At 41.2% G+C, this 22,902-nt stretch overlaps 1 protein-coding gene across 1 annotated transcript; it reads right to left on the minus strand.

The window, feature by feature from the left end:
- Nucleotides 1-1,226: 1,226 nt before the first annotated feature.
- SYCE3 (synaptonemal complex central element protein 3) lies at nt 1,227-19,027 on the minus strand. Its single transcript, XM_047065254.1, has 2 exons — nt 18,919-19,027; nt 1,227-1,384 (listed from the first exon to the last, which is right to left on the minus strand). Exons 1-2 carry the CDS (start codon nt 19,025-19,027, stop codon nt 1,227-1,229), a joined length of 267 nt encoding a protein of 88 aa, XP_046921210.1.
- Nucleotides 19,028-22,902: the final 3,875 nt, after the last annotated feature.

The raw sequence follows: 22,902 nt of genomic DNA on the forward strand, positions 1-22,902 counted from the left end.
ACCTTCCCACCACAGCATGCTGTTTACTGCCTTTTCCGCTTAGTTCTTGCCCTGACGCCTCAGCTGGCTCACACAGCCCAGCCCCTCCTCCAGGGGGCTCCTCCTCCTCCTCCTCCTCCTCCTCCTCCCCTTCTCTGGGCTCCCAGGAGCCAGGTTCCCTCTTGCGGCACTGCACTGCCTGGAAAAATCTGTGTGGGGGTCCCTCTGGTGCTTTGAGAGCCAGGGACCGATGTGTCCTTGAGGACCAGGATTTGGCCTGCAGAGGGGCTGAGTGACTGCTGAGCCAAGGAAGGAGGTGGCTAGAGAGATAGTCACACTTCTCCGTTCTGTCCCTAGGGCTCCAAGCTGGGCAAGAGGTCTGTAAGGGAATGGGACAGGGGAACAAGGAACAGAGAGTCCCCAGAAAAATGTTCTTGCCTCAGGCCTTGGGAGCCTGGTTTGGGTCTTCCTGGGAAAAACTCTGTAGCCCTCCTTTGTCCGGTTGATCCCCAGAGGCCTGGAACCCTTGCCTGTGAAACTGTTCTGCTGACTGTAGCCCCTGCCTGTAACCACTTGGGCTCATGCCCCTCTGCAGCCTGTGGGGTCTCTCCCCGCCGCTTTGCCCCTCCAGAAGCAGCCTCACTTCCCACCACCCCCTGTTCTTACGTGAGACCCAGGTTTCAACTGAGCTCTTTCCCTTGTTAGCTGCGGACTTAGCCGAGACATCTGATTCCATTCTTCTCATCTGTGTAGTGGGGAAAATGAACATCTGTTACTCAGGAGAGCTGTGAGGGCATAAGGACACATGTGAGCGCCTAGCGCAGTGCCCAGGATGAATAGATAATGTTCCCCTTTACTCATTTTGGAATCCATCACAGGAAGGTAAATAAATCTGACTGAACACTGCTGCCTGTCCCACCGTGTGCCCTGGTTTGCCCCATCTGGCCCTTTTTATTTTGCTTTTTATTCCATCCTTGGTACTACTGGCACTAAATACGTTTCATTCATTGAAAGCATCTACATCTTATGATTCTCATTTTTTGCTCACAAGGCTCGCTATGCTGCTGGGTAGGACAGAAAGGGGTCCTCAGGTTGCTCTTAAAAATAAGTTTATTGAAAAACAAGTACAGTTCATACAGCTATATATTACGGTTGCTGTTACCCTGCCAAGCAGAGAGGGCTCTGTGTCCCCGGGGCTTCTCCACACTGGCAGGCAGAAGCACGGTGGCCGTGGGTGGGCAGGGGGCCTACTGTTTGTGCTTGGTCTCAGTGAGCAGCTCTTGCCAGTTCTTCTCCATCTCCTCCTTGCAGTTGAGGAAGGCATCCTCCAGCCGGCGCATGGACTCCGCCAGTGTGGGGTTGGTGCGCATCACCACCATGTCGTAGGCCATCCATGTGGCTTGCACTGCAACAACCAGATGGGCCCTGATCAGGCTACTGAATGGGGCTGTGGCTCTGAGCACTCCAGGGAGGGCCAGATGCCTCCAGCCATGCTAAGCATCCCAGGGACCAGATCCTGCTGAGTTGCTGGTAGGCTATACCTTATAGGGTTCATAAAAACCACTATTAAAACTTCTTCCTACACAGAGCACTACTGACACTCCCCTGATCTCACACAAGTCCTAACTTCTGGATACCTCAGCCCGTGATGCTAAGACTGGAGGCCTGTCTGATATAAAATATTAGGACCATTTAGAGCAAACTCAGGTCCTTACCTATCTTCAGTTTACAGCTAGTGGTTGCAGGGTGAACCCTGAGGGGTCGTAACACCCATCCAAGCTCACATGCTCAAGGAGGACTGATTATTCCTACTCCTGCAAAGCCCTGAGCCTCATGTTACCTTACGCACAGTGGCCTGGGATGCCTGCCCACTTCTGTCTGGGTACCTCTGTGCTCTCATTAAGGCCAGCCCAGGGACTCCTCCTTCTGGAAAGGTTTGCTGCATCCCATGTTAGGTGTCCTTTGGTGCTCGCCACTGCACTGAGTTTCTTGCTGTTTCCCATCGAGAGCTACTCGAGGGCTTATAGGTGAACACATGCTTCTTATACAAATTCAACGGAAGTCTGCAGAAACCTCATCTCTGCAGCACCCACCGCACTGGTGTGGTTCTACCCTCTATAATTACAAAGAACAAAGGTCATCTCCCTTCCACATGACAGCCAACCACAGTAGATATATCTCCCCCTTAAAACTGCTCTTTACTGGGCTAAAACATACTGGACACTTTGGGGAACTGTGTCCTCAAGGAAATTAACCAAAGAGGAGATAAGCAAATAATAATAACACATGAATATCTACATACAACCAAGGTCAGCAGCAATGACAGACTTGATGTTTTACAGAAAGTAACATGTTTGGTTAAGGAAAAATTGTTAGAAAAGCTATATGCAGTATCTTAACAGAGGGCATATAGTTATATGGCGTGTACAGGAATTCTTGAACTTTTGGATGTATGAGAGTCACTTGGGACACCTTTTAAAATGTAGATCACTGGCCGCTCCCACAACTCAAAGAGGGTCTTGTCTAACATGTTGTGAATGGTGCCCAGGAACCTGAATTTTAACAAGGAGACCACCCTTATAGACTGCCTGGACAGCAGGTGCAGCATGTACCTGGGAGTCAGAACAGTTTGCTTTCTGGCTCTCTCTACTTGCTACCTGTGTGCCCACAAACAAGTGACTTAAGTTCACCAACCTCATTTGTAAAGGAGAGACAACATCCCAGTCTCACAGCTGGCTATGATTAAATGGAGGATATGTAAAATGCCTAGCATATATTATGGTGTTCAAGACAGGAGAAACCCTTACCATAAAATAAATAAGAGGTATTCAGGGCAAAGAGAGTGGGTAAGAAATAAAAATTCAGAAGGAAAAAAGAGCTTGCAGAAATGAGTCTCATACGGTTCCACACAGCAGTTGGAATTCTAGCTCTGAATTTCCTAAGGCGAAAGCAGAGGAAACATGCTCAGATTTGAAACTCAGTGGCCATAAAATAAAAACAAACCCATGAAGGACACCTGGGTGGCTCAGTCAGTTGAGCAGTTGAGTGTTCAACTGCGGCTCAGGTCATGACCTCACGGTTCCTGAGTTCAAGCCCCACATTGGGCTCGTTGCTGTCAGCATGGAGCCCGCTTTGGATCCTGTGTCTCCCTCTCCCTCTGCCCCTCCCTTGCTCACACACACACACACACACACACACACACACACTCTCTCTCTCTCTCTCTCTCTCTCTCTCTCTCATAAATAAATAAACAACAACAACAACAAAAACGGGCACCTGGGTGGCTCAGTCGGTTAACTCAGCTCAGCGTCTGACTTCCACTCAGGTCATGATCTTGTGGTTCATGGGTTCAAGCCCCACATCAGGCTCTGTGCTGACAGCTCAGAGTCTGGAGCCTGCTTCTGTGTCTCCCTCTCTCTCTGCCCCTCCCTCACTTGTGCTTTTTCTCTCTCTCAAAAATAAATAAACAAAACAACCATTAGATGCTTTTATCCTAAGAAAAAATTTTCCTATAGGTATATTCTATGAGAAGCATATAATATAGTTGAAAATGTCCTTGACAACATCTCTACTTGAAATACAAAGTGATTCTTCTATGTCTATTTTTGTAATCACTGGTAAAAGAAAGCTGTTGGCATATTGCCAAAGCACAGTCCAGAAAAGGCAATTCAATGAGACACCAAAACTCTATATCAAGAGCAAAGCCCTTTTTAATTTGATCCAAGGAAGAAAATTCAGAATGCACAGAAAAGAAAGAACTCATGATCATCAGAAGATCCTCCAGAAATGCACATCTCTTGAGTTTTTCATTCATTCAATATTTATTGAGCACCTTTGTGTTGGCATTTTGCTAAGGCACTCCTGGTCTCCTGGCAATATAGCAGTATGCAAGATAGACACACCCCACCTTCAGGAAGTGTCTATAGGGGCCACGGGAGATAGAATAAACACACAAGACAATCACAGGTTGGGAAGGGTGCTGTACGGCAATAAGCAGCATGTGTTGGGACGGAGAAATGGAGTAGGAGGAGTCTTTAAACCAGATGGTAAGGGCAGGCTCTCTCTGAGAGCTTTTGGTAAGGCCTGCACTTTAGCAAAGCCAAGGTCATAATCTCTGGAAAAGCCTGAACAGCAGATATTCTAAGAAGCCAACTAGGGCTCACCTGATACACTACCTGCTGGGTAGGACTAAAATCCTCATACAGAAATCAAGAAAAAACAGCCAAGATGTGGGGCACCTGGGTGGCTCAGTCGGTTAAGTGCCTGACTCTTGATTTCAATTTAGGTCATGATCTCAGGGTTCATGGGTTTAAGCCCTGCTTCGGGCTCTGTGATGCTGGTACGGAGCCTGCCTGGGATCCCCTCCCCGCCCTCCCCTTCCCTGTTCATACATGTATGCACTCTCTCTCTCTCTCAAAATAAATGAGTAAATAAATAAACAAATAACCACTCAAGCTGTACACCTAAATGCAGGGTTCAAAGGATGAAGATAAAGTGTTCCAAAATTCTGTTGTAGGAGAGGGGAGGACATCACTTAGGGATGTAGTAAGTGAATTTGCTCTGAGGGCCTAGAAGGTAGACAGGGAGTACAGGAATGATGACAAAGGGCAGGCTCAGCCATGTGATAAAGGGACAAAGATGGGCCTGGACTTTATAGCCACGGGCTAATTCCCACCTTTGGCAAAACAGACCAATCAACATTTTAAATGTAATTGGTGAAGTTATATCTCCCAAATCTCAGGCCCCAGATGGTCTTACAGATGAATTCTACCAAAATTTGAAAGAACAGTTAATTCTTACATAATACGATTCCAGAAATTAGAAAAAGAAGAGTGATAACCTCACTGTATGGATATAGGAGCATTCCATTTATGTTCTAGAAAATTTGAGTACAGAGATAAACAAAAATAAATACATAATTTTCCCTAAGTTAGTTTGTTCCAAAATCAAAGATTATATGAAAAAATATAGTTCTATTTTATATCAATATAGATATAAAACTCTAAACATAACATGAACTAACCAAACCTAACAATGTGTTAAAATAGCACGTTATGATGTAGAATTTGTAACAGAAATTCAGCCCTGGGGGCTGAGCGCGGGTGCCATGAGGATGCTGCGCACAGGCTCTGCTCTGCTCTCTGTGCATAGATTCACAGACAAACATGAATGGATAACAACAGAAAATGGTATTGGAACAGTGGGAATCAGCAATTTTGCACAGGAAGCTTTGGGAGATGATGTTTACTGTAGTGTGCCTGAAGTTGGGACAAAACTGAACAAACAAGAGGAGTTTGGTGCTTTAGAAAGTGTGAAAGCTGCTAGTGAACTCTATTCTCCTCTATCAGGAGAAGTAACTGAAATTAATGAAGCTCTTGTGAAAATCCAGGACTTGTCAACAAATCTTGTTATGAAGACGGTTGGCTGATCAAGATAACACTCAGTAACCCTTCAGAACTGGATGAATTAATGCGTGAAGAAGCATATGAGAAATACATAAAACCTATTGACGAGTGAAAATGGAACCCCTAAATAAACTAGTATGAAACAATTTAATCTAGCATAATTGTCTTAAATTAGTGGTGCATGGAGGATTTAAAATAGCAACTTTTGGGGCACCTGGGTGGCTCAGTCGTTGAGCCTGGGACTTTGGCTCAGGTCATGATCTCCGGTTTGTGGGTTGGAGCCCCCCATTGGGCTCTGTGCTGACAGCTCAGAGCCTGGAGCCTGTTTCGGATTCTATGTCCTCCTCTCTCTCTGCCCCTCCCCCGCTCATGCTCTCTCTTTCTCTCAAAAATAAATAAACATTAAAAAATTAAAAATGAATAAATAAATAAAATAGCAACTTTTAGCAATACTAGTGCAAAAAGAAATCACTCGCAACAACATTAACGAAAGAAAACACCCCTTAACTTTCTAATGATTGCAGATAAACATAGCATGTATCTTTTTTGCCATACCTTATGATTTTTAGGCTAGGCTCTAGTTATAATATTCAGAATCCTGTAATTATTTGTGGTTAAAAACTAGTTATAAAAATTATGTAATTCAAGGATAACACTGTCATCTTAACTCTTAGGGAATATCGTAACTTGTTTGCATCTCTCCCTGGATTGGAGTCAAAATACTTAAATGATCTATCCATTGGAAATAACTGGCAGTGGAGAAAGGTTTGTTAGTTCTGTAGTGTCAGATAAAGAATACTACCTTAATTTTGCAATATACTGTGCTTTCAAAATAGCTGGTGCTATTTTTAATATGGTGAAGCAACAGCCTTGCAGGAAGATAAATAGTTTAATAATAATACATTCAACTTCATTAAAAAAATAAAAATAAATAAAAAGGGGGAAATCATAGGAATAGCTCAATTAATGCCCAAAAAAAGGGCAGTTAACAAAATTTAATACCTATTTGTGGTTTAAAAAAATCAACTCTAACAAATTAGAAATAATGGGAGACATCTTAAGCTTACTAAAAGTGATATACCAAAATTTACAACATATATACTTAATGGAGAAGCTATGTATATATTCCCTTTTTATTTATGTATTCATTTTTACTTAAAAAAATTTTTTTAACGTTTATTTATTTTTGAGACAGAGAGAGAGAGACAGCATGAACAGGGGAGGGTCAGAGAAAGAGGGAGCCACAGAATCTGAAACAGGCTCCAGGCTCCGAGCTGTCAGCACAGAGCCCGACGCAGGGCTCAAACTCACAGACTGTGAGTACCAGTATACCCTGGTATACTGTTGGTAGGATTGTAAAATGGTGCATCATTGTGTAAAACAGTTTGGCCTTCTTCAGAAAGCTAGACATAAATTCCACTTCTAGGTAATTCTCCAAACAATTGAGAACAGGTACTCAAACACATACTTGCATATAGATGTTCACAACAGTGCTATTCACAATAGCTAAAAGGTGGACACAACCCAAATATCAATCAAAGGATGAATGAATAAAGAAAATGTGATATATCCATACAATGGGATAATTATTCAACCATAGAGAGGAATGAAGTACTAACATATTCTATAATATTGATGAACCTTGAAAATATGCTAAGTAAAAGAATCCAGAAACAGATTGTATTCACATACCATATGATTCATTTATATGAAATATCCAGAATGGGTAAATCCATAGAGACTGAAAACAGATTGGTGGTTGCCAAAGGCTGAGGATAGAGGCATATGGGGGTGACTGCTTAGGGGTACAAAGTGTCTTTTTAAAAAGTTTACTTATTTACTTTGTGAGAGAGAGAGCATGAGCCCACAGGTGGGAGGGGCAGAGAAAGAGGGAAAGAGAATCCCAACCAGCCTCCGTGCTGTCAGCACAGAGCCCGATTCAGGGCTTGAACTCATGAAACCTGAGATCATGACCTGAGCTGAAACCAAGAGTCAGAAACTTAACTGAGCCACCCAGGTGCCCCCACACAGTGTCTTTTTTGAATGATGAAAACATTTTGAACTGGATAGACTTGGTGGCTGTATGACATTGTGAATGCATTAAATGCTACTGAATGTATACTTTAAAATGGTTAATTATATGGTATGTGGATTTCACCTAAGTTGTTTTTTTTAAGCTTATTTATTTTTGAGAGACACAGAGACAGCGTGAGTGGGGGAGAGGCAGAGAGAGAGAGAGAGAGAGAGAGGGTGAGAGAGAGAATCCCAAGCAGGCTCTGCACTCTCAGAATAGAGCCCCATGCGGGGCTCAAACTCACAAAACTGTGAGATCATGACTTGAGCCTAAACCAAGAGTTGGATGCTTAACCAACAGACCTACCTAGGAACCCCTCACCTAAACTTTTCTATTTAAATTTAAGATGTTTCTATCTTTTATATTTAAATTTAAACTTTTCTCTAAAAGAGAGAGAATGAGTCCGGGAGAGGGGCAAAGGGAGAGAGAGAGGAGAATCTTAAGCAGGCTCCACACTCAGCGTGGAGCCCGACATGGGGCTCGATCCCACAACCCTGGGATCATGAGCTGAGTTGAAATCAAGAGCCGGTCAGTCAACTGATTGAGCCACCCAGGTGCCCCTCACCTAAAATTTTTCTATTTAAGATGTAGGGGGACACCTGGGTGGCTCAGTTGGTTAAGCATCTGACTCTTGGTTTCAGCTCAGGTCATAATCTCATGGTTCTTGAGTTCAAGCCCTGCTGACACTCACAGCCTGCTTGAGAATTTCTCCCTCTCTCTCTGCCCCTCCCCCACTCCCTCTTCTCTCTTTCTCTCAAAATAAATAAACTTAAAAAAATAAAAGCAGAAACTTTATACATAATATAAAAAAAGTGACATACCAAAAAAAAAGAAATGGAAATAAAAGAATGTAAACAAAAAAGGGAAGATTCTTATATGGATTAATGATGATAACATGCTGTGAGCTGAAAAGTATGCCAACTCTCTGCCAGAGAACTCTAAAGAAAAACAAACCAACAAAACCAAAATAATTAGAAAACAACAAACGAAGGACCCACTATGGTAGAAAGGGTATTATCTATTATCAATTACAAATTAAAAACATACCACACTGTCCTCATTTTGCCACGCAAGTAGGTACCATGGAAATTATCATATTCCAATATCTATTTCACTGTTAGCACTGTACTAGGAAAGGATGATGTCAGGAAGCTTAAGATACAGCTTTATTAAAGTGCATAAAAAATCAGGGAGCTAAGACACATTCATTCACTTAAAAAATATCTATTAGGGGCGCCTGGGTGGCTCAGTTGGTTAGGCGATCGACTTCGGCTCAGGTCAAGATCTCAGAGTTGGGGCGCCTGGGTGGCGCAGTTGGTTAAGCGTCCGACTTCAGCCAGGTCACGATCTCGCGGTCCGGGAGTTCGAGCCCCGCGTCGGGCTCTGGGCTGATGGCTCAGAGCCTGGAGCCTGTTTCCGATTCTGTGTCTCCCTCTCTCTCTGCCCCTCCCCCGTTCATGCTCTGTCTCTCTCTGTCCCCAAAATAAATAAACGTTGAAAAAAAAATTAAAAAAAAAAAAAAAAGATCTCAGAGTTCGTGAATTCGAGCCCTGCGTTGGGCTCTGTGCTGACAGCTCAGAGCCTGGAGCCTACTTCGGATTCTGTGTCTCCCCCTGTCTCTCCCCCTCCTCTGCTCACACTCTGGATCTCTCTATCAATAACAAATAAACGTTAAAAAAATTAAAAATATATATCTATTAAACATCTATTATGGGTCAGCATCTATTCTGGGGACAGAGCAGTGAGAAAGAATGTCAAAAAGTCTTGGCCTCATGACCATTATATAATAAATAACAGTAAGTAGGGGCGCCTGGGTGACTCAGTTGGTTAAGCTTCCAACTCTTGATCAGCTCAGATCATGATCTCCCGGGTCGTAAGATCTCCCAGTTCGTGAGATAGAGCCCCCAGTCAGGCTCTGCACTGACGACATGGAGCTGGGATTCCCTCTCTCCCTCTCTCTCTGCCCCTCCTCTATTTGCATGCTTGTGCACATGTGCACTCTCTCTCTCAAAATAAATAAACATTTAAAAAATAACAATAAGTAAACCTATGTAGTATGTTAGAAAGTAATAAGTGCTGGGGCGCCTGGGTGGCCCAGTAGGTTAAACAGCTGATTTTGGCTCAGGTCATGATCTTGAGGTTTGTGGGTTCGAGCCTTGCACTGGGCTCTGTGCTGAAAGCTCAGAGCTTGGAGCCTGCTTCAGCCCTCTCTCTCTGCTCCTCCCCTGCTTGTTCTCTCTCTTTGTCTCTCAAAAGATGAATAAAAACGTTAAAAAAAAAAAAAAGAAAGTAATAAGTGCTGAGGAGAAAAATAAATCCATGAAGGAGGGTTGAGAGTGCCAGGGAAAAAGGATTTGCAATTTCAAGAAGAGCACTTGGGGGGCGCCTGGGTGGCTCAGTCGGTTGGGCGGCCGACCTCGGCTCAGGTCATGATCTCGCGGTCCGTGAGTTCGAGCCCCGCGTCGGGCTCTGTGCTGCCGGCTCAGAGCCTGGGGCCTGTTTCGGATTCTGTGTCTCCCTCTCTCTGCCCCTCCCCCGTTCATGCTCTGTCTCTCTCTGTCTCAAAAATAAATAAACGTTAAAAAAATTAAAAAAAAAAAAGAAGAGCACTTGGGAAACACTTTACGGAGAAGGTGACATTTTTATTTATTTATTAAATTTTTAACGTTTATTTATTTTTGAGAGAGAGTGAGTGGGGCAGGGGTAGAGAAAGAAGGAGACAGAGAATCTGAAGCAGGCGCTGGGCTGTCAGCAGAAAGCCCAACGTGGGGCAAGAACCCACGAACCTCAAGATCGTGATCTGAGCTAAAGTTGGATGCTCAACTGACTGAGCCACCCAGGTGCCCCAAGAAGGTGACATTTAAATTACCTTTTGATGAGTAGAAGTTCTTAACGTTAATGTAGTTCAACGTATCAATCTTTTATTCTGTGTTTAGCATTTTTGCCTCTTGTTTAGGAAATTCTAGTCCACCCCCAAAGTCACAAGATATTCTCCCCTATTTTCTTTCCAAGTTTTAAACATTTTTGATACCTAAGCCCTTATTGTTCTGAAGCTATTGTGTGTATGTGTGGGTAGGGATGCATTTGTAATTTTTATTCTTATGGATAACCAATTTCTCCAGCTTACTTATTAAATAGTTCCTTCTTAAAAAATAAAAATAAATGGTTTATTCTTTCCTTCACTGATCTGTCATTTCACCTATTATATATAAAAATTCCTGTGTGTATGTATGTACACATGTGCATGTTTGTGTATATGAGCATGTTATGTGTGTACATGTGTGTGAGAGTGTGTGTGTTCACGTGTGTATGTGTGTGTATGAGAGTGTGTTATGTGTGCACATATCCATGTGTGTGTGTTTATGTGTGAGTGTGTGAGCGTGTGTGTGTGATGTGTGTGTGTGTGTGTGTGCGTGTGTGTGTGTCTGTCTGTTTCTGGGCTCTCTGTTGCATTCTGTTGCTCAATTTGTCTATTTCTAAGTCAATATGACACTATATTAACTATATAGTTTTATAATAAGTCCTGGTAATGGTAGGGTGAGTCCTCTGTCCTTGTCTTTCTCAGAAATATCTTAGCTATTTTTGGGTTGTAAGTCTCTCATAAATGTTTTAGAATAAACTTGTCAAGTTCCATGATAAACCCTATTAGGATTTTCACTAAAACTACTTTAAAGCAAATGATGAAGTCTGGGGAGAACAGACATATTACTTTAAGTCTTTCTATTCATAAATGTAGCTACAGCTCCATTTATTTTGATCTTTAGTATCTGTTAGTCAAGTTTTATAATTTTCTGCATATAGGCCTTGCACATTTCTTGTTACATTTCTTCCAGGGGAATTAATAGATGTGTCTATGCACGTGCATGTGTATGTTTGTGTGTTACTGTTGTAAATGCCTTTAAAAAATGTGTTCTAATTCCTTGTTGCTGGTATATGTAAATGCAATTAACTTTTGTACACTTATCTTTTATGTAACATATTATCTCCAATTACATGTGTTTTAGATGTTCTGCATAAGTGTGGTAGCCAGCTTCCAAGTTGAGCCCTGTAGTAGTCCCGGCCTTCTGCTAATCACACCCTTATGTAGTTCTCTCTCACACTGTACTACAGTAGATCCATGTGACAAGTAAAATATGACAGAAGTGATGGTATGTCACTTCTAAGATGAGCTTATAAAAGATCGTACCTTCTGTCTCTGGCTCTTTCATGTGTGTATGTAGTATTATACTATATTATATTACATGTAATTGCTCTGGGGTAAGTTACGTCATGAACAGCCTTCTGGTGAGGCCACAGAGAAAGTGGCCTGCCAACAGCTATGTGAGCTCAGAAGGAGATTCTCCAGCCTCTGGTCAAACATCTGGAGATTGAAACCACAGCCAACAGTTTGACTGCAAACTCATAAAATACATATCCAGAGCCCAGCTTAGCTACTCCTAGATTCCTGATCTTCAGAAACTGTGTGATAATAAATATTTTTTGTTTTCAGTTGCTAAATTTGGGTTAACTTGTTATGAAGCAATAGATAACTAATTCAGATTTTGGTACTTGAGTAAGTGCTCCTGTAACAAAACTGTGAAATGTAGGAGTGGCTTTGGAGTGTTTCAGGGGATGGGAGCTGGAAAAGCTGTAAGGATTCTGAGGAAAGCATTAGTGAAAGATTAAAGTACCTTGAGCACACTGTTCATAGGATTTGGAGTTTGAGGAGGCTGCCAATGAGGATTTACAGAAAAGTGAGGAAACTCTTATTGGAAACTAGGGGAGAGGAGACTTGCTATGTGGTGGCAGAAGATTTAGCAACACTGTCACAGGAAGTAATGTGGAAGGGAGAAAATGTACTTAATGAACTATTCATAGGATTTACCTTCATGTTTAATATTTTATTTGTTTTCCATTGCCCTGTGCATTTCAGACCTTCCTTCTGAGATCATATTCCCTTTACTTAAGTAAAACTTTTAGTAGTTCCTTTAAAGCAGGTCTCTTTGTGACAAATATTGTAAGTTTTTATTCATTTGCAAATGTCTTTATTTTTTCCTCATTACTGAATGATAATTTTGTTGGATGCATAATGCTGCGTCAATAGTGTTTTTATGACATTTAGATATTATTCCACTAAGTTCTGGTTCTCACAATTATTGTTCAAAGTTCACTCCGTTCTGATACCCTATGTCTTTTGGTTGGCGCATTTAGTCCATTTATCAAAGTTCACTCCAATTGTTACTCCTTTGATCTCTCTCTCTCTGGTTTCCTGTAGTTTTTCTCTTTGTCTTTGGTGTTCTGAAGTTTCACTATTATGTGTCTAGGTATGGATATAATTTTATTTTACTTAATGTATTTTGTTTCTTGGATCTATGATTCAATTTTTCATTAGTTCTGGAAAATTTACAGACATTATATTATTAGGTATTGCCATTATTCCATTGTCTCTAATGTCTTTTTTTCCTGAGATGCTAATTAGGTATATATTAGAACTTCTTGGTCTATATCACAAGTCTCTTAATCTCTTCATACTTTTACTTTCTTTATCTCTTTTTGATGCATTATCCTGCAATTAATCATCTCTTCAACTGTTGTTGATTTCGTTTTTATCTCACAATTATATTTTTCTTTTTAAGAGACTCCATTTGTTCTTTTCAAAAATGTCTATCCTTGAGTTTCTTTTATTTAAAAAAAATTTTTTTAACGTTTATTTATTTTTGAGACAGAGAGAGACAGAGCATGAACAGGGGAGGGGCAGAGAGAGAGGGAGACACAGAATCTGAAACAGGCTCCAGGCTCTGAGCTGTCAGCACAGAGCCCGATGCAGGGGCTCGAACTCACGGACCGTGAGATCATGACCTAAGCTGAAGTCGGCCGCTTAACCGACTGAGCCACCCAGGCGCCCCCCTTGAGTTTCTTTTATACTCATCTTTGTAACTGCATCCATTACTTCTGTAGCCACTTTATACACAGCTATTTGCATTCTGCATCTGACATCACCTATAGTCCTTGGAGATCTAAATATGTTGACTTGCTTCTGTGGACTTTCACTCACAGCGGCTTATCATTTCATGTATTTGGAAGGCAGCTTTGCTTGCCACTATACCACCAATACTGTATCTGGTAATATTTATCTGTGAGGTCATTGCTGAGGTAGCTTCCAATCTCTTCCACACCGCTATATAATCTTTCTAAACCCTTTCTATAAATCTTTATGTTTTTCCTCTGCTTAGCTTTCTTCAATTATTCCCCTGTTGACTACAGAATGACTTCTTAGTGTGGTACACAAAGTCTTTCATGATTTGACCCCAAATGATTCATTTAGATTTATTCTCTTACCACTTCCACTTGTAGTTTATTCTGTAGAAGTTTAACATTAAATCCAACCAACTTTCTTCTACTTTTGTTCCTTGGCACAAATTGTTCTTTCTATTTGAAAGCCTTGCCCATCACTTGTCTATTTGAGAAACTCCTAACAATTCCTACTTCAGAGAAATGCTTCGTGCCTCATCTTAAAAATTTCCATAATTTAGGGGCACCTGAGTGGCTCAGTCGGTAAGCGTCCGACTTCAGCTCGGGTCATGATCTCGTGGTTTGTGAGTTTGAGCCCTGCATCGGGCTCTGTGCTCACAGCTCAGAGCCTGGAGCCCGCTTCGGATTCTGTGTCTCCTTCTCTCTCTGCTCCTCCCCCACTCACACTCTGTCTCTCTCTCAAAAAAAATTTCCATAATTTACCAGACAGATTTCAGCCATCGATTCCAAATCTCACTGGAACTTTACTATCCTTTTATTATACCAATTAACATAGTATACTGCATTTCTTAATTGTTTATTTATTTATTAAATGTTTATTTTATTTTGAGAGAGAGAGAGGGTGGTTGGGAGGGGCAGAGAGAGAAGGAGAGAGAGAATCCCAAGCAGGCTCCATGCTCAGCACAGATCCCGACACAGGGCTCATCATGTCTAGGAGATCATGACCTGACCGGAAATCAAGAATCAGATGCTTAGTTGACTGAGCCATCCAGGCACCCCTGTATACTGCATTTATATGTCTATACATTTATTTCCCCCATTAGATTATAAGCAATTAACGTACAGGGCTTGGCATGTGTTTATTCAGGAAGTACTTGTTGAGTGAATGAATGAATGAATGAATGGTGCTTTAACCCTGCCCCCAAGTCATGATATTTCTTTGGCTCTGAGATTATATTTTTCCAGCTTTTGAAAAGTATAACTGAGATAAAAATTGTATATATTTAAGGCATACAATGTGATGTTTTGATATTTGTATACATTATGAAATGATTACCACAGACAAGGTAATTAACATTTCTATCACCTCACAGTTATTATTTATTTTGTGTGGTGAGAACACTCAATCTATATACTAAGTACATTTATTTTTTTCGGAGAGAGGGGGAGAGCATGCATGCAAGCAGGGAAGGGGCAGAAAGAGGGAGAGAGAGAATCCCAAGCAGGCTCCACTCTGTCAGCACAGAGCCTGACACGGGGCTTGAACCCACAAATTGTAAGATCATGACCTGAGCTGAAATTAAGTTGGACACTTAACCAACTGAGCCATTCAGGCGCCTCAAGAAATTTCTACAAAGACTTATATTACCCCCAAATCAGACTACTGTGCAGAACATTTATATAAAAATAGAATTATAAAAAAGAGGAAAATATGTGAAACTAAAACTAAGGAAAGAATCAGCTAAAGAACAAATAATGGACCTTATATCAATTCAAGGGGTGTGATATGGAAAAAGCACCAAGCGGAGAGGGTGTGGAATTGTGCATGATAAAAGCCTCATTTATGCCAAGTGTACATAGGCTAAACCTTTTTCATTCCTGTGAGAAAAGAAATGCACAAGCCTTTCAAGAAGTGTAGCTGCTTAAATATAATAGTTGCAAGTATCAGACAACTTTAATTTTACTCACATTTAAAAAATTGTCAAAGCTGAGTGTTTTATGTGACTTATTTCAATATAAATACCTGTCAACCTTATCTTGAAAGGAGAGAGTATTTTTAATAACACTATTACCTTAGCAACATTAACTGACTTAACTACTGTTACTTAATAACTTACTTAGCTACTACCTTAATTATTATTGGAATATTTGCTGAAAAAAGAGTCACTAGCAGATCTAAATAAAAATGCAATATGCTGTTTGGTTCCTTTGGCACACCAGGTGGTTTGGAAGTAAATGTTAAAAAGGAACACAAAGAGGGGTGCCTGGGTAGCTCAGTCGGTCCAATTCTTGGTTTCGGCTCAGGTCATGATCTCACGGTTTGTGGGTTCGAGCCCTGCACTGGGCTCTGTGCTGGCAGTGTAGAGCCTGCTTGGGATTCTCTCTCTCTCTCTCTCTCTCTCTCTCTCGCTCTCTCTCGCTCTTTGCCTCTCCCCCACTCACACTGTCTCTGTCTCTCTCAAAATGAATAAATAAAAATTTTAAAAATTTTAAAAAGAGGAACACAAAGTAAAGTAGGAGAAAATATAAGTAAATATTTCACTAATCTCAGATTAGGGAAAGATTTTCTTTTTTTTTTTAAATCCTTTTTTTAAAGTTTTTTTAAAGTTTATTTATTTATTTTGAGAGACTGAGCAAGCATCTGAAAGCAGGGGAGGGGCAGAGAGAGAGGGGAGCAGAGGATTCAAAAGTGGGCTCCGCGCTGACAGCAGTAGGCCAACTTGGGACTTGAACTCACAAACCTGAGAGATCATGACCTGAGCCGAAGTCAGAGGCTCAACCAACTGAGACACCCAGGTGCCCCAGACTTTATACTCTTAATACATAAAGACCTCTTACAAATCAAGAGATTCTATCACAGAAGTCTGCTATTTCCGTCTTGTTCTCAGTGCCAAGCCAGAGTTAAGGCTAGTTCCTTTTTAGCTTTTAGTTTTGCAAAGCTTCATAATTGATCCTTCCACTAGTCATCCCTCTCCAAACCATCCCTCCTTGGTTACCAGAGGTATCTTTCTAAAACACAAGTGTCTTCCTTGAAATCCCAATGGCTATCTATTACCTAAATAAGAAAAGAAACTAAAGGAAAGAAAAGAAAGGTCAAATTCCTTAGGCTGAAGACCCTTCTTCTCACCTTTTCAGCCTCTTCTTTGGCCTGCCCTCTTGTGGTTCTCATGCGCTAATCTTGCTCCCTATGCCCAGCTTTCCCTCACTGGCACACACACACACTTGGCTATTTCTTCTACAGGACTGCCCCTCCTCTCTACCTCCAGCATCCCTACCTCATCTGTCCAATCTGAATTCCTTCCCTAATGCGCTGTTCAGAGCCTCACTTGCCTCCCCGAGCAGTCAGCCTCTCTTTCTTCTCTGCTCCCTCCCCAGTAGTGGTATACACCATTATCAGCATTTACTAGATTACAGTTTTAATAGAAAATTAAAATGTTTTAATTTATATATTTAAATTATAATTAGTCATCTTGATGTCTGTTTCTGGCCCCCTACCTACTTCTTTTAATGAAGGAGCATCTCTATTTGAGATCTCTATTTCATCCTAATCCTACAATAGCATATAGTAGGTACTAAGTGAATACTGTTAGATAGGAGAATATTTTATTAGATTGAAGGAATTATATAACTTTTGGTAGAAAACAAATTATAGGACTTTTTAATTAATTAATTATTCGTTTATTTATTTATTTATTTTTAAAGTTTATTTATTTTGAGAGAGATAGAGAAAGTGAGAGACTGCATAAGCAGGGGAAGGGCAGAGAGAGAGGGAGACAGAACCCCAAGCGGAGCTTGAACCCATGGACCATGAGATTATGACCTGGGCTGAAATCAGGAGTTGGACGCTGAACTGACTGAGTCATCCAGGTGCCCCCTAGAACATTTAAAAAAATTTTTTTTTCAACGTTTATTTATTTTTGGGACAGAGAGAGACAGAGCATGAACGGGGGAGGGGCAGAGAGAGAGGGAGACACAGAATCGGAAACAGGCTCCAGGCTCTGAGCCATCAGCCCAGAGCCTGACGCGGGGCTCGAACTCACGGACCGCGAGATCGTGACCTGGCTGAAGTCGGACGCTTAACCGACTGCGCCACCCAGGCTCCCCATAGAACATTTTAAAAAGACAGTTTACAAAATATAAAAAACTTTCAAGTACATAGGCAAAAAAATTGCCAACATTTCAAGTAGAAATTTTCTAATTTTTTTTTAAAGTTTATTCATTATTGAGAGATAGAGAGAGACAGAGCATGAGCAGGGGAGGGGCAGAGAGAGGGGGAGACACAGAATCCGAAGTAGGCTCCAGGCTCCAAGCTGTCAGCACAGAGCCCGACGCGGGGCTTGAACTCACAAACCGTGAGATCATGACCTAAGCTGAAGTTGGATGCTTACCAACTGAGCCACCCAGGCACCACTCAAGTAGTAATTTTCTAAAGCCTGTTGTAATAAATGGAGATTGTTTGCAAACTAAAAATGTCCTTAAAAAAGGTTGTTTCTCATTTTGAGTAGAGTATGCACGCTTTCTAAAATTTGTTTTACATTATTATTTTCTCTAATAAAACTTAGGCTTATAAATTAAAGAATTATACATATTCTGAATTAGTAAAGAACAAATTAAAGAAATTATAATGGTGGGGGGATGCCTGGCTGACTCAGTCAGTAGGCCACGTGACTCTTGATCTCAGGGCTGTGAGTTCAAACCCCACACTGGGTGTAGAGATCACTTAAAAATAAAGCCTTTTTTGTTTAGGTTTATTTATTTATTTAGACAGAGAGAGAGAGAAAGAGCACATGGCAGGGGCAGAGAGAGGTAAGAGAGAGAATCTGAAGTAGGTTCCACACTGTCATCACAGAGCCTGACTGGGGGCTTGATCTAACAAACTGTGAGATCATGTTCTGAGCCAAACCCAAGAGTTGGATGCTTAACTGACTGAGCCACCCAGGTGTCCCCAAAATAAAGTCTTAAAAAAACAAAGAAATTATAATAGTATCTCCACCACTGCTGGTTATCACTTAGTGGAAACATGTGGACTAACAGACTAACATTCTTATTCAAAAATGGAGAAATTTGTTCAACTCTATTTCCACTGAACTAACTGTACCTCCCATTTCAGCACCTCATCAGTCTTAGCGCTATTACTCTGAACTCTTTCTATTTAAACGACTCACAGGAAGAATGTTCCAATTCTGTTCATAGGTGTTATATTAACATTGTCATTTTCTGAATACTTGAGCTTGGGTTTGGTACTGTGCCCAGTTACAAAAAAGAAATCACTATTTCTGCCCACAGGAGGATAACAGTCCAGTTGAAGAAGTAACATGAAAACACACATAAAGTAATCAGAAAATAATTCAAGGCAATATTTAGTGGTATTGTCAAATTTTGTGGCATAGTAGTTACATGGTATAGAAGCTGGGAAGTGGTCAGGGAAGGCCTGTTAAGGCACTTGATTTGAGCTCAGCAGTGTAGGAAGAATCTGAGCTACTGGACGTAAGGGGGAAGACATTGTACCTGAGATTTTCTCCATCTCTTCTAGTAGCTTTTCCAAGTCTTTATTCAGGTCTGACAGCATTTTCAGCATGTTGTCATAGTTTCTTTCTCCAGGATCAGAATCAGCCATCTAGGCAGTGCACAAAAGAAGATGCAGTGAGACAGACTGACGTTTCAATTCCAGCTCTATTACTTATACCTGGGTAGCCCAAGCCAGAAACCCAAGGCCATCTTTAATTCCTCCTTATCTTCTTTTCCTGACCAAATGGGCCACTGAAACTCACCAATTTTATTTGTTCATGGAATAAATATTTAATCATCTATGGGTCAAGAAGGTCTGCTGCTTGGGAGTCACCAGTGAACTGAGCACTGCCTTTGTGGAACTCATAGCCTGGCCCAGCTCTTTAGAATCTCTCAGTCCCTTCCTTTCTCTCTCCAAGGTTGCAGCTTTAATTTGGGTCCATTCCATTAACCACCATTGAATAGATTTACTGAGCATCTACTATGTGTCAGATGTCTACTATGGATGTGGATATTTCCGTGTATTTGTAGATCCAGACAGAAAAACCCATGCTCTCACAGAGCTTCCATTCCATGGAGGAGACGAATAATAAACAACGGAATGGTAAGCATACCTTCAGTTTGTGGTTCACTGCACAAAGAAAACAAGACAGGGTGGTTTAATAAAGAGGATATTTCATGGGGAGGGGTGCTTTTGCTTATAAAGTCAGATAAGTCCTTTCTAATGAAGTGACATTTGAATTGACACTTGAATGATAAAAAGGAGTTGGCATATAAAGAGCTAGGGGAAGAGTTCTAGATAGAGGGAACGGCTCAAGAAAAGGTGGGAGTGGCCCTGATATGTTCTGCTTTAAGGCATGAAAAGAAAGTAAAGAATGGGGTTTAGGAGAAAAGTGGTATGAGACGAGATCAGCTAGGTAGGCAAGAATTTTTTTTTTTTTTTTAATTTGAGAGAGAGCGAGCAAGCACACGCACATGTGAGCAGGGGAGAGAGAGACAGAGACAGAGAGCGAGAGGGAGAATCCCAAGCATGCTCCATGCTCAGCAAGGAGCTCAAGGCAGAGCTTGATCTCACAACCCTGGGATCATGATCTGAGCCGAAATCAAGAGTCTGATGCTCAACCTACTGGGCCACCCAGGTGCCTCCAGAATTTTGGTTTTATTTTGAGTGTGAGGGAAAGCCACTGGAGGTTGAGAGCAGGGGATATATTTTAAGATAATGACTTCAGGGGTGCTTGGGTGGCTCAGTCGGTTAGTGGTCAACTTCAGCTCAGGTCATGATCTCATGGTTCATGGGTTTGAGCCCTCCATCAGGCTCTCTGCTGTCAGTGCGGGGCCTGCTTCAGATCCTCTATATACTGCCCCCCTTTCCCCCTCCCCTGCTCACATGCTCTCTCTTTCAAAAAAAGTAATAAATAAACATTAAAAAAAGATAATGACTTCAGCTGCTGGTTGGAAACTGGACTATTGCAGAAGGTTGAGAGGAGGCAAAAGTGGGAAACCAGTTAGTTAAGAGAGCATTAGAATGATCTAGAGATGGATGTAGCTTGGACTAGGGTGGTAGGTAATGATATCAATGGTGAAAAGTGGAAGGGTTCATGCTATAGTTTGGAAGATGAGCCAAAAGAATTTGGAAGAGGATCTGATGTGTCTATATTTGCAGGGGTAAATGATAGGGAGAGAGATATCAAAATGATTCCTAATTTTTATGAGAACAATTTGATACATGGTGGTATTATTAGCCAAAAAGGGGAAGACTAAGAGAGGAGAAGATTAGAAGGGAAACCAAATGCTCTATTTTGAATGTTAATGTGAGATGCCTATTAGGCCTCCAAGTGGAGATTCAAATAGGCAGTCGAATATATAGGCCTGGAGCTCAGGAGAAAGGCTGGAGTTGAAAATACAGAGTTTGGAACTGATGGTGCAGGCTCTCTTCACCTTTCATTTGGACTATTTTCATAGACTCTTGACTGATTTTTCTGCTTTTAGCTTCCTCTTGTCAAATCCATCTTCCAGTTCACCTCCAGAATGACCTTACCTAACATGCAAATCTGACCATGTCACTCTCTTTGCAAGCTTTCAATAGCTCCCATCTTCTTTCAGGATAAAATATAATCTCTTTACTATAGATATAAGATCCCTTAATATCTAGCTCCTGACTGTTCCCATTCTCATCCAGTTCTGAGTTGTGACCAAATAATTGAAGAAAGCCTTAAGAGATCTAGAATTTGGGCTCCTGGGTGGCTCAGTTGGTTGTGTCCAACTTCAGCTCAGGTCATGATCTCACAGTTTGTGAGTTTGAGCCCCACATCAGGCTCTGCACTGACAGTGTGGAGCTTGCTTGGGATTTTCTCTCTCTCCCTCTCTCCCTCCGCCCCTTCCCCACTTGCATTCCCTCTCTCTCTCAAAATAAATAAATTTTAAAAAGAGAGATCTAGAATTTATTGAGATATTTAAAATCTGTAAGAGTTGTGTATTTCCATGAGACGTGATAAAAAAATATCCATGAAAAAACCACAAAACTCTGCAAGGTTAAAAAATCTACAGTTTTCCTACAAAAGAGCTAAATAAATAAAAAATATAATAAAATAATTCTATCATGTAGGTGGTTGCAAAAATCTCTGTGAAGGCAAAGTAGATACACAATTCATATCTATGTTGTGTGGGGTACTTGCTCAATTCACTAATTTATAAGATTGCAGTTATATTCTTTTACCCATACATTTAACACATATTTATTGAGCACTACTCTAGATTCTGAAAATACAGCAGTGAACAAAACAGGTTAAAATCCTTGGTTTCATGGAATTCATACTCCATGGTGAGAGGAGACAATAAACAAGATTAATAAGTGAAATAAACATAAGGAGGGGATAAGTACCAAGGAAAAAAGTCAACCAGAGATGGAGTGTGGGAGGAAGTGTGTGTAAGGTGATGGCTGAAATTTAAATAAGTGTACAGTCTTGTGATGAGCACCAGGTGATGTATGGAAGTGCTGATTAATATTACGCTGTATGCTAACTAAATAGAATTTAAATAAAAAGACAAAACAAAGGAGTAAAGGGGGGGGGAAGAAAGAAGGAGGCAAACCAAGAAACAGACTTAACCATAGAGAACTGAGGGTTACTAATAGGGAGGTGGGTGGGGAGATGGGTTAAATTGGTGATAGGGATTAAGGAGTGCACTTGTGTGAGTACCAAGTCTTATTGAAAGTGTTGAGTTGTTCACTATATTGTACACCTGAAATTAATATTGCACTGTATGCTAACAAAATGGAATATTATATTATATTATATTATATTATATTATATTATATTATATTATATTAATTTTGAGAGAGAAGCAGGGCTCATCCGAAGCAGAGGCTCATGTTTTACCCTAAGCAGGGCTCATGCTCACCAAATGTGGGGCTTGAACTCATGAATCGTGAGATTATGACCTGAGCCGAAGTTAGATGCTTAATGACTAAGCCACCCAGGTACCCAATTAAATATAATTTAAATAAAAACTTAAAAATAAATAAGTGTACAGGGAAGGTCTTTTGACTAGATTTTCACCAGAGACTTGTAGGAGGTGAGAGAATGAGCCATGCAGATATCTGGGAAAAGTGCATCCCAGGCAGAGAAGAGAGTAAGAACAAAGGCCCTGAGCTAGGAGTCAGCTGGATGAGCTGAAGGAAGAGCAGCAAAGGCAATATAGTTGGTACAGAGAGAGTGAAGGGGAGAGCAGTAGAAGATGATGTCAAAATTGCGGGGTGCAGAATTATGGTAGGCCTTGTAGTCCACCAAAAAGACTCTGGCTTTTTCTTTGAGTGAGACGGGAGCTGGGAGGATGATAATCTGATTTATGTGTTAATAAATCACCAGATTGAGAGTAGTTTGTCTGGACATGGGCAGAAGCAGGGCGACTAGGAGGCCACTGGAATAATGCAGGTAAGAGATAATAGCTTGAATCAACACAGGAATGATGTAAGTAGTATGAAGG

Source organism: Lynx rufus, unplaced genomic scaffold, assembly GCF_022079265.1.
Source record: "Lynx rufus isolate CCGP_SWC_20201006 ecotype Redwood Valley unplaced genomic scaffold, mLynRuf1.p SCAF_7, whole genome shotgun sequence".
NCBI lineage: Eukaryota > Metazoa > Chordata > Mammalia > Carnivora > Felidae > Lynx > Lynx rufus.

Excerpts from the sequence above, each read along its gene's own strand:
- SYCE3 (XM_047065254.1), bottom strand. The coding sequence starts at position 19,027 with ATGGCTGATTCTGATCCTGGAGAAAGAAACTATGACAACATGCTGAAA. Across the intron at positions 1,385-18,918 it reads AGAGATGGAGAAAATCTCAG|TGCAAGCCACATGGATGGCC; the intron begins GTACAATGTCTT and ends TGGTTGTTGCAG.